This window comes from Geospiza fortis, unplaced genomic scaffold, assembly GCF_000277835.1.
Source record: "Geospiza fortis unplaced genomic scaffold, GeoFor_1.0 scaffold16, whole genome shotgun sequence".
Taxonomy (NCBI): domain Eukaryota; kingdom Metazoa; phylum Chordata; class Aves; order Passeriformes; family Thraupidae; genus Geospiza; species Geospiza fortis.
Window position 1 is genome coordinate 5,036,618 of NW_005054302.1, and position 12,682 is coordinate 5,049,299.

The 12,682-nt window shown below is 40.2% G+C and overlaps 1 protein-coding gene across 1 annotated transcript; it reads right to left on the minus strand.

The window, feature by feature from the left end:
* Window positions 1–250: 250 nt before the first annotated feature.
* On the minus strand, window positions 251–12,382 carry ACAT1 (acetyl-CoA acetyltransferase 1). Its single transcript, XM_031066124.1, is given in 12 exon segments — window positions 251–623; window positions 1,053–1,210; window positions 1,847–1,911; window positions 2,288–2,401; window positions 3,082–3,177; window positions 3,716–3,866; window positions 5,692–5,774; window positions 5,777–5,801; window positions 7,528–7,628; window positions 8,707–8,802; window positions 9,690–9,807; window positions 12,336–12,382. Coding segments are annotated over 10 exon segments (978 nt in total). The 5' UTR covers window positions 8,771–8,802; window positions 9,690–9,807; window positions 12,336–12,382; the 3' UTR covers window positions 251–502.
* Between the last annotated feature and the right edge of the window lie 300 nt (window positions 12,383–12,682).

A 12,682-nucleotide genomic window follows, 5' to 3' on the forward strand; every position in this document is an offset into this window, starting at 1 on the left:
TTAATTTGCTATTTGAGACCAAAGGTAACTCTTGCCTGGGCCATCCACTACCCACCCTAATGTTTCAGCTCAGGCACTCTGGTTCTAATGAAGATGTGAATTATCCATTCACTTTCATAAGAAAAAAGTATCTTCAGTACCAAGCTGCTGTCATGCTGCAAATAAGTTTTAGTAGTAGCACTCTGTGGGTTACCAAGAGAATTCCTTTTCAAGAGCCTTTAAGAAATGATAAGTCAGTGACAGAGGGAGCCATAGTTAACATTCTTTATTGTCAGATATCAAGCCAAAATTAAAATTTGACATTGCTTACTTGTACTGTATAAAAAGTTGAACTAATAAAGCAATAAAGGGCCAGTTGTATGGATCAGTAATCATTGATGCTTTAGGAAATTTTAGAATAGCAGTTACAGAATTCGTCCACTGATTGATAAATAAGATGTAACAGCTACCACTCAGTTTTGATCAGAGAGCTTTTAAGGCTGTGTTTCTGATGCTGCTTGGGCTACAGCTTCTGTATCAGTATTGCAGAAGCACCTCCTCCTCCATTGCAGATTCCTGCAAGACCATATTGTCCTGGTTTCAAAGCATGCGCCATGTGAACGACAATTCTTGCCCCAGACATTCTAGATATCAGAAAAATAAAATAACATAGCTTAGTTTAAAGGAAATTCTTAATTTGACCTACACAAGGACATTGGCAGAACATAGTACCAACAAAAAAACTGAAACAATCCTTTTGTCTGCAGTTCTGTGCAGTACAGGTTAAGTACTGGAGCTAGAGAGGAATAAACACAAAGGTTCTTCAACATGGCATTTTTGTTTGTGTATGTATAGCTAAAGTTTCTTTGGGAAAAAGAAATCACCTCTATGTCAGCGTGTATATTACAGAGTACCTCTACGTGCAGCAAAGCTCTTTCAAAGAAGGGAACAGATCTCCCACAACCAAATCAGTAATAAGGATTAAATTCAAACATACTCTCATTTGCTTAAAACTTGTTTACCTAGAAGACAATGCCTCTGTGCAGAGAAAACCCAGAGCTTATTTTGCTTACCCTATTGGATGTCCAAGAGAGACAGCTCCTCCATTAATATTTACTTTTTGTGGGTCAATGTCCAGCATTTTAATATTGGCCAGCACCACAACACTGAATGCTTCGTTAATTTCCCACATTGCAATGTCTTCTTTTTTCAGGCCTGTCTCACTTAGAATCTAGAAATAGTGCAAAATAATTACTATAATGAAAAAATTAGGAAACTAATTAAAGAAATAATAGCTCTATTTTGAAGTCAGTGACTTGGGCTCCCCATACTCTGATTCACAAATTCACATTTAGGAACCTCTTTGTCAGATCGGAAAAAGCAAAACTGAGGGACTGAACCACAAACTTGAGTTTTCACCAAAGAAGGCATGGAGAGCAGCCCATCCAAGGATGCATTTCCATCACACAACACTAAGACTGCTGCTACAGTAAGTCCATTTAAAATGACACAGTACTGCCTCACACCATACACTTCCCTTCAGTTCCTTTTAGAACAAGTCTACCCAGGTATAATCATACTTATTTTGCCTTTTGGCCATACAAGCTGCAAAACTTCAAAGGTGTAAACATGTCAAAAGTTGCTGAAAGCAATCTAGAACAATACTCTCTTCAAAATAGGTGTGAGAAATTTGTTAACTCTGAAGATCTGCAGTCTAGCCTTGGTCCTCTGTAAAACATCTTTGTATTTATGACATCATTAAAATTTCAATCCTAATTCAAGAAGACCCACTGAGAGGGGATGAACCAACAGCAGAATGCTAGGGAAGCTTGTTTTTTTTCTAAAACCCACTCAGTTTTATTCTTACCTTAGGAACAGCATATGCAGGTGCAATTGGAAAGTCAATAGGATCAACAGCAGCATCTGCAAAAGCTGAAAAAAGAAAAAAATCAGAAAAGGTGTTTGAAGACCTTGTGTTTTTACCATACATTATTTTCTTTCTTTGCAAGCAGCAAACACTGCCAAGATAGAGAAATTCTGAATACCGTGGTCTATGAAATAGCTGCATCTAAAATGTAGTGCCCTAAGTAAGCCACATAATAATATTTTCAGATTTTTATTATTACATATAGAATATTCTGTTTGGTATGGTCAAAAGTCTGCTGGTGTAACACTTGAAGTTTCAAGGACTGTACTGGGAAGATGCAGCCATAACAGGACTCCCAGTAACCAGCCAAACAGGACTCCCAGTCTGAGAGCACACTATGGGAGTATTTTCCAGGACTTTCCTAGGTAAGGAAGATCATACCTACTATCCGTGCCAAAGGTTTGACTTTCAGTCTCTTGGCTGCCTCTGTAGTCATCAACACCAAAGCAGCTGCTCCATCATTCAGAGTACTGGCATTAGCAGCTGTAACTGTTCCTAGAAAAGGAAAAACATTCCTTAGGCAGAGGTGAAAGTGTTATGCTAAACAGCTCACATATATCCTGTTAAGGATTGTTTCTCCCCGAGTTCCTTGAACATGAAGTCTCAATCATTTGCTGAAACTTGTTGCATTGAACTAACTAAAAATGAGTTGGTTTTTCATATCTGTTTGATGAAACAAATGCAGCCACAGGTACTTGTATCCTTATCCTGGTGCCAGTTTAGATCATGCCTTCCATGGCAGCTGCACTGCTGGCATTGTCACAGAATTCCAGCTCAGGAGGGGTTGTGAAGGAGGGGCAGTTTTGACTTAGCCAGGAAGGTTTATCAATTACAGATTTGGGAAGCAATGGCAACTCTGTAAAGCCACTCCAGCTGCACAGCAACAGGAGTTTATACCCAGCCGAGACCAAAGCCAACAGTGAAACTGAAACCCACCTGTCACTCTTTTTAAGGTGAATGTCCCAAACAGAGGTGTTCACTGGTTTAAGGTTCTTGGACCATCTTTTAATCCAAGCCAGTTCATGCTGTTGTGCAGCATGTTTCTTTATCTCAGCAGACATTTAAAAATAAAAGGGCTGTTGAGCATTCATGCTCTTGTGAACTAGTACTCTCCACCCTAACAAAGCATCCCTACACTTGGCAGAAAATTAAGCAGTTCTGTTAACAATATTTACCATTTTCTTTTTGGAAAACAGCTTTCAGCTTTGGAACTTTACTGAAATCAACACGTTTGTATTCTTCATCTTCTTTCACTTCTGTATCTGGCTTCCCTGAAATTCAGATTTGGTTTATTTTGTAGAACAGTTGACTAAATACTGCCTTATATAAATAACTTTTTTCAGTAAAAAAGTGCAAATGTATGTAAAATGCACATCAAGAAATGTGCTTACATAAACTGGAAAAGAAAAGTTATTCCTTTATCAAATTTATTTACAGCAAATCCATTTATACTTCCCAATGACAGAACAAAAAGGACAAAGACCTTATCTTTAATGTAAATTAAAACAAATAGATACAAATAGATGTCCTTAAGCCATAACTAAATTCAATAGCTAACTTTCACTTAGACCAAAAAAAAAAAAAAAGATATGGTGTGCAACATTAAAGAAAAACTGAAAAACAAAAACCAGATGACAGGTCACTGACTGCTGTTGACCAGAAAGTCTGCCTAACAGAAAATTCTTGGGTGATCAAAATGAGTGTTCCTGAGATTTACATGTTTAAACAATCTAATTTGCACTGAACACAGACAACATTACAGCTTTCTATAAGAAACAAAATTCATCTCATCACACCTTCCCACAATACCTTTTTTTGAAATAGTGACAGGAACTATTTCATTTTTCAGTACTCCTGAGTCCCAGGCTGTTTTGCTCTTGGTGTAAGAGCCTATGGCATAAGTGTCTTGCTCCTCTCTGGAAATAGTGAACTTCTTGGCAGTGTTCTCAGCACAGTTGCCCTTGGAGGAAAACAGGCCTGTTAGGTTTGGTGTTTCTGAAGATGCAAAGCTCAACTACAACTGAAAAAACCCCAACCAGCAGATTTCCAGAACTGAATGTGACTAATATTTGGTGTCCACTTCTGATTTACACAGTCACGAACAAACAGCAACTTGTGGTTTTGAAATATAATTGTCAGATTTAGCAAATGTTTTCTGGATCCAGATTAACAAAGCCATAAACACACTTTCCTTATAAAGCTTTTTTTTTCAGTTCAACTGCATGCAAAAGTAAGTTTAAAGCGCTTAGGGCTGACATCTTCAGAGACTGAAGATTATTGTTCAGCCACAGAACCACATGTTCACATCATTTTCCTATATTTTCACTCCATTGTTATTACCCTGCCTATTCCAAAGATTACAAAAACAGGACAACACACAGGGCCTTCAGACTCTCTACAAACTGCAGAAAAAAAATGTGTATCCCTTTTTTCTAATAACTGGAATGAAATAAATAGAATGAAACAACCAAATAATTTTTTATATAGGCAAATCATGATTGTAATTATATACTCACAATTCATTACCATCACTGTCTAAATACCCAGTGACAAAATTTTTTAAAAAATCATTTAGTCAACTGGAAGGATTTGCCCTTGAAAGGTTTTGTTCCACCTCTCATTTCATTGGAAAACTCAATGAATCAACACAAAACCCTTTAGTATTGTGTCCCTCCAGTTATTCAAATAAGCAAGTTCACTTCTATGTAATGAATGAAATTCAAGTCTTCAAACCTCAAAGCTCCAGCAACTTAGGCTATTGCCAAAACACAGACAAGAGTAATTCCCAAAGCCATCCTATGGACTTTCTTGTATGTTCTCACACAGACTGTCAAGGCTTTCTAAACAACCTACATCTGCTATAAGACAGACAAAAGGTTCCAACATATTATCCTAATCTATTAAATCTTGGTGTATTATAACCAACTGCTAGAATTTTTCCTCACATGAGGGAACTATTAAAGCCACCCTTTAGATTCCTATAAAATCCTCACATTCAAAATCCATTTTAGCTGAAATGTGGGAATGAGTTTCAACATTCCCACACAGCCTAAGCACTAGAGTACAAAAAGAATAAATCATACACAAGTGAGGTCTGTACCAAATCTATGGATCAAAGTAAATATTCTTCATGACATTTTCCTGTACCAGCAAGAACACCAACTGATCAATCAATAATGCCCTACACCTGTAAATTACCACTGAGTAAAGGTCAGAAATATTCATAAGCTGAAAGCAGCCATTGTCTTTTCAAACTTTTCTTCCCTGGTGATTGTTCTTGACTGTCTTTGCATCACCTGTTTTCCAAACCCACCCTAAGTTTGCCCTTGTTTGTCCAATTTAAGTTACCCTGCTGATGAGTAAGCACACCAGCTGACTCAAACCTTCCCACAAGAGATATGAGATATGTACTCTGGGGAAGGGAAAAACATGAGCCTGCTGAATCCTTCAGAGCAGATATCCTCACAGACACTAAGCAACTTGATTGCTCCCTCCCTCAGATGGAGCAACAGCAACCTGTCAGCAGCAGAATTAATTTTTCTCTTAATCCTTGCTTTAGGCTATTCAGACTGCAGAGACAGGTAATTATAAACTACTCTGCTATTCTGGTCAATCATCCAGTCCCTCCATTACAGTTACTGCAGGAAACCTGGAAATGGAAGACTTTCCTCCTCATATCCAGGCTTGCTAGAGGAAGCAGTTTCATAACAACTATAAGCAAGCTTTTCAGATCTGCATCAGGTCTATCTATGGTTGATACATGAGCACTCTGCAGGAATATTTACCATATGGATATGGTTGTAAGCATCTGTCAGCCCATCTTTTACTATCAGGTCTTCCAGCTTTACTCCTCCATAAGGTGTTGCCTCTCCATTCCACCAGCAACCATGACATCCTGCCCAAAGGAAACAAGATAATAATAATGCAGTGTGTTCTCCATGACTTCTTGTAGGAACAGTATTAGGAAAAGCTTAAGCATGGGCACTTCATATTTCTGAGAAGTCTTAGAGAAGGAGATAAAAAGAACACCCTTTAAGCATTTAAAAAGCAGACAAGAGGAACAACTGGAGATAGGTAGTCCATCCTGGCAGAAACATGACATGAAGTAATAAAAGTAAAATAAGAAGGCTGGAGACAAAGCTATTGAAAAGACAGATAGATTGGAAATATAGAAGCAGCAGCAGACTAAAGGAACAAGAATCCCTGGCATTTAAATTCCATTAAGTGAAAGACCTGGAGAGAGAGCCAATACAATTGTTTATATAATGGTGTACACTGACTCAAGCCACTGGGAACCATCACCGTCATACCACAGATAGCTCACAGCCCACAGCCAGGAAAAACAAAGCAATACCAACCCCCCCATAATTAATAGCTCTAAGAGACTAATAACTGGCTGAGTCTCTGATTTTGCTGAGACTGGCAGCACAGCTTGTATGATTAATTCAGCTGAAAATTCCACTTCTATTCAGAGCTCATGGCCTACATCTGTCAAACCAACCAAAGGCACAACCACTCTCATGAAGTCATTGGATATAAATTACTAAATCCACATGTAGCTGTTTACAAAGACGTGCTGGGCCTGGTTCAAAGTCTGGTGACAAGATTTCCATCAACTTCAGCAGGCCCCAGACAAAGTGCTATTTTCTGCAGGGCAAGGCCAAAGCAATAAAACAGTTGCTTAACTTCAGTTACGCTGTAATTTCCACAGAAGGGACATCAAAATTTAAACACTTTTGTTTTAAACACACACAGAAAAGTATTCTTCACTTATGAGCCACTTGCTTTTAAAGACAAAAATATATATAATTGTACTGATTATATTTTCACTTCAGAGAACCAAAGATGCTGCCAAAATGCTTTGGGTGTGGAATTAAAAACAAAACTGAAATGTCTTTCTTCACATTCACACTTCTCCCACATTCTTTGCTGCACAGCATTTAATGGCTTACTGAAAATGATGTATTCTCCTATCCTCCCATCAAGTGACAGAACTTTTTCCCCATTGTACAGAAAATCTTGTAAGAAAGTTGACAGAGATGAGCAATTCTCCTTCATCAAGCTCTGTAATGAAAAAGCTTATTCACCAACAATAAATTCTGCTTCTTCTAAAACAGTAAATAAGCCTGAAAGATCTTTAGTGTACTTGGAAACAACATTGCTTGAACATGTGTATTGAATTCATTTAAATGTTAACACTGTCTGAAAGTCAACTCACCAAAAACTAAGTACATAAAAATTTCTTCACCTTTTCAAAACTGAAAGCTTGAAAATTCCCTTAATTATATTTTGGGGCTAGACTGGTAGGTGGGGTGGGGGTAGAGCAGTAGACAGATGAGATAAATACCCCCCAAACAATCCACCTTGTTTCTTCAGCTCTAAAAACACATCTGAATTTTCCAACTATAGTATTTACTTTCTTTTCTGTTTTGAACTTAAACATACTTAAACAACTATAAAATTAGGGTTGCATAAACAAAACAAAACAAGCCCCTGCTAATTAGCTTTATTATCCCAAGCCAAAACACAATCCCAAATTAAAGGGCACAGCTATTGGTAGGACAGGATCTACAACATTAACTATGTGGTTTTTTCCATAGAACAGAACAAAATCCACATACCTGACTCCCACACATCAGGCTTTGTGCTGCCATCATGATTGATTTCATTCCTGAAGCGCAGACTTTATTGACAGTTGTGGTAGGAGTGGCGATCGGCAGACCTGAGTCAGAGAAGTTTATACAGCTGTTATTTGGAGGGTAGACTTCAGTATTTTATTGGTGTTTCAGCAATATTTAATATGGCACCAATTTTTATCTAAGCCCAGGATGTCCAGCTTGCACTGTTTAGCCTGCCAAGGCAATTTATCTACACTTATTTGTAGTTCTTGGAAACCCCTGTTGTCTCTCCCCTTCCAACAACAGACTTGTGATAAGGGGAAAGGCAAGGAAATGGAAGATCAAGGAAGGGACTCCAGAACTGGTTCTGCTCCCTGCCCTCTAAGCAGCATCCAAGGCTGAAAAAGCATAAATAAACTGCAGAATTTAGCAACTGGCAACAAGACAAACCCCAGGCCAAGCTGAGCAGGGCTCTGAGCACCCTGGTCTAATGGAAGGTGTCCTTGCCCACAGCAGGGGGGGTGGAATACGATCTTTAAGGTCCCTTCCAACTCAAGACACTATATATTTCTGTTAATGAAAAAAGCCATATTTATCACTTTGCCTAACATGGAAGTAGTTCCTTCTCCTTCAAAAATGTACAACAGATCCAAGAAAGTGCATAGTTCCTCCTTGACCTACGGGCTTGCCTAGAAACAAGCTAAAGTATGGATTCCCACTCCCACAGAAGAAGGGAGAAGAAAATAATTTCTGCACCCAATAACTTTCATGTTACAGCTAACATACAGTGAATCTTTCCAGTGTCAGCTCCAGACTCCACAGGAAGATGAGTTGTACATACTCATGAGCTGAAAGAAACTCACTGACTCTTCATCCAGTAAGATTTAAGAATAATGATACACTGAAGAGAAAAAACTCTGTTTTGTGAAAGATTCAGAGCATCCATCAATAATGCAAAGTACTGTGGAATTACCAGCCTGGTCTCCAGTACTGCAAACACTGCAGGCAATAATATCCCACTTACATGAGTGCAATGTGAACCCCTCACCCATCACAGGGCAAGAAGCATCCATGGACTGTCCTGACAAAGGGCTCCACCACTTTGCTTTAACTCATAGCCCAGTAGATCCCAGCTACATAGAGACAGAAAATCTCCAACCCCAGTGTCAAGAGAAGGAATACCTGCACCCAAAACCGCTTGTCTGGCTGGAGCTTGTCCTTGTCCAGCCTGCAGGACATTGCCCATATAGGCCTCTTTCACTTCTTCTGCAGGGATTCCTACAAAACAAAATTGGTTTGATTCAGGATCCTTTTGACAAAGGTTCCCATTGAAGTTTTCTATCAGAGACTAATGAAACTTGCCACATGTGCTAACAGAACCCAGGCCTCAGTGGGTGCATTCCAGATCTCTACCCTCATATTCATGGAGTGTGGTGAACTGGTGATCCCCCCAGAAGATAATTCCTCTGTCACCCTGCAGGACAAGCTGCAGTTATTTCATTGAAGTCAACATTTCCAAGTCTTACTAATCACCTGAGAAGCTCAATTTTCATGGATAATTAAATGTCCAAAACTTTTTTTGCACTAGAATTATGTCTAAAGACAATTTTGTTTGTTTAGCAACAGCAAGCCAATGCCACAGCAAGCTGTGACCAGAGAGAAGAGGTCTGCTCTCCTGCTGCATTGCTTGTAACAGCCCTGGTGTCCAGGTTCTTGTAGTATTAACCCCCCTCTTCCTTAAAAAACTTTTTTGCTAGATTGAATCCATCAAAAGGCTGACAAGGTTGTCCTTCAGGTACATGCACCCACATAAAAACCAGGCAGGGAAAGGAAAGGCCACTGGTCTCAGCAGCAAGCAGCCTTTGCATCAGCTTACACACGTCATAAAAACCCATCCCAACAAACCAAATACCACGTTCAATCACATTTGGACTAGCACAGATAGCCCTAGGCTACATTCTGTTCCTTAAGCAGCACTTAATTCAGATTGAACCAAAGCCTGACAGTCAACTTTACTTAAATGTCTTTTGTGGATAGACTTAAAAATGGCACAGGAGCAAAAAATCCAGGACATTGCATGTTTTATTCATTATCAAGCCATTGAAAAGACACTGAGCCTCTTAAGGTTTTCTTTGTCACAGGAAAAAAAAAAAGTGTACACATACCTGCTCTAGCAATTGCTCCCTTAATTGCAATGGAACCAAGTTTAGTGGCTGGCAGTGAGGAAAGAGACCCTTGGAAAGATCCAATAGGTGTCCTTACAGCACTTGCTATCACCACCTCCTAAGTGCAGAAGGACAGAGTAAAAGTCACAATCTCTCTCACAATTGCACACATATAGCAGTATTTTTTAAATACATCTACTTTTTATTATTTCACTGATGTCACAGCTTCTCTTTCACCCTGCAAGTGTTTCAGAGCACTAAAATCTGTATTAATGCATGCAGCATGGAGAGTAAACATAAGGAGACTGGTGTGCAGCTGCAGCACTACACCCTTGGGATCATGGAGCTGTGGTGAGACGGCTCACATGGCTGGAGTGCTGCCATGCAGGGAAAAGGGCTCTCCAGGAAGGACAGGTCAAAAAGACAAGGCAAGGGGGCAGAGGAGAGGCCTTGTGCTTTATGGGACAGAACAGGTGGAGTGCATTGAGCTCAGCCTTGGCATTGATGATGTCTGCAAGAATCCTGAACATCCTACAGCAAAGGGGGAACAAAGAAAGCTGGCTGATGTTCAGAGATGACCCCTCCAAGCTCCAGAACAATCCATTCCAAGGAGCAGTAAGTTAGGTGAAAATACCAGGATGGATACCAAAACTCACACACAAAAATGAACCATACAAGAGATGGAAACAGGGACTGAGAATCTGGCACACAGTCTGAGCATGCAGGGACGAGGTCATGAAAGCCAAGAATTGAATCTGGCAAGGAATGTCAAAAGCAACAGGAAGGGCTCCTATGAGCACCTAAGAAGCAAGGAAAATATGGGCCTCCTTGATGACAAAGGACAAGGCTGAAGTACTGAATGCCTTCTTTGCCTCGGTCTTCAGTGCTAAGAGCAGCCTTCAGGAATCCCAAGCTCCAGAGACTGGGGGAAGGGTGGAACAATGAAGACCCTTGGTGGAAGAAGAACAAGTCAGGGCAAACTGAATATACCTAAATCCATGGGTCCTGACTAGAAGGCCCCATGAGTTCTGTGGGAGCAGGCAGGTGACTTTTTAAGGTCACTTTTAATAATGTTGGAATGGTCACAGCAATTATGTGTGGTGCCCAAGGACTGGAGGAAAGCCAAGCATTACTCCAATCATCAAGAGGGGTAAGAAAGAGAACCCAGGGAACTACAGGTCGGTGAGACCCATCTTAACCCCTGGAAAGGTGATGAAACAACTAATCCTAAAAAAAACTAACAAGAAAATCATCAGGAGTCATCAGCAGGGATTCGCCAAGGGGAAGCCATGCTCAGACAAACAGCCAGCCCTCTACAGCAAAGTGACTGGTCTGGTAGAGGAGGGGAGAGCAGACATGGTCTACCTGGACTACAGTGAGGCTTTCACCTCTGTCTCCCATAAAACCCTCATACAGAAGCTAATGAACTATGGGCTAGACAAGCAGACAGGGAGGGGGACAGAAAAGGGCTGAATGGCCAGGCTGGAGTGGTGACAGAGGTAAAAAGCCTGGTTGGAGGCCAGTTACCAGTGATCAGTACTGGTCCAGTCCTGTGTCACATCTTCACTAATGAACTGGATGATGGTGCAGTGCACCCTTAGCAGGTTTGCTGGTGACACCAAACTGGGAGGAGTGGCTGCTACACCAGAGGGCTGTAGTACCACAGAGAACTTCAACAGCAGCACCTCACCATGGAGGTGAGTATACTAATACTGCAAGGAAGGGTGCAAAGAAGGCAGAGCCAAACTCTTTTCAGTGGTGCACAGTGGGCACCAATTGACACAAAGGAGTTCCCACTGAACATCAGGAAACATTTCTCCACTGGGAGTGGGGCTGAACTCTGGCACAGGTTACCCAGAGGGGTTGTGAGGTCTCCACCCCTGGATATATTCAAAAGCCCAGGTACCAGCAGAACGTGCAAGCAGCATTTATGACATCCAGCCCTATGCTAGTAGTAAAGACAATTTACTCTTATTTTGCCTCTTAGCTTCAGTGTTACATCCACGTGTGCACTCAATAACCCTGTGAGAGCAGCATGAGAATCTGGCACCAAAAAGATGCACATGCTAGACCTCTGGCTGCCCCTGACAGCTGACAAGAAGCAACAATGATTGCTTCCAGCTGTATTGGTTTCAGTGAAAGTTAACCACAAAGCTTTACAGGGCCTGGTCATGAGGGTGTTTCTATTTAGACAGGCAAAGAAAGAAAACACTAGAAAAAAAATAAATACAAACGATACTTGTTTAAAACTATAAAGGGCTGTCTATTACTGTAACCCCTTCATCATGACAGACTTCATGAGAGTCAGTAACAACTTATCCTCATCCTTCACATTGTAACAGCAAGTTGCAGGATAACACAAATAATTTCAAAGGGATCAGTTGATATCAGCTGTATTTTCCCATTCTGGGTTGACAGTTACATGAAGCTTACATCAGCTGACACACTTCTAATTTTGTCCCACACTTAGCCAACCAAAATAAACTGCAATCTGACTTATTTTAGATTTTGCAGTAAAATGTGGCTTGGGCACAAGTGACACTGTCTTTAAGCTAGCTTTTTTGTGATGATTTTCTTAAAAATGTCAGTGATTAACAAACAAATCAAACCCAGCAGTTTATTAGTCAGAGAGTGCTTTATACTTACATTTAAAGTACGTTGTGATGCATAGCCACGGCCTGTATACTTCAGAGCCTGAAAACAAGAAAGTCCTCAGAATCTCACATCAAGAAAGCCAATGCCATGATGTTTCATTCTGTAATGTACCCATTTTCATAGAAGCCATTATTTCAAAAATTAATATCTAAGAAACACTGGAAAAATATGAAAAAATCATAACATGCCTTTGAAAAGAAGTGCAGTCTAGTACAGTCTCACCATAACATCTGTGATAAAATGTTTTCTGAAAAATAAACAAATACTCCTTCAAAAACAATGCCAAATTCATGTTGTCCAAGTCTATTATGTACACCTATAGCATATATTTAAGACAA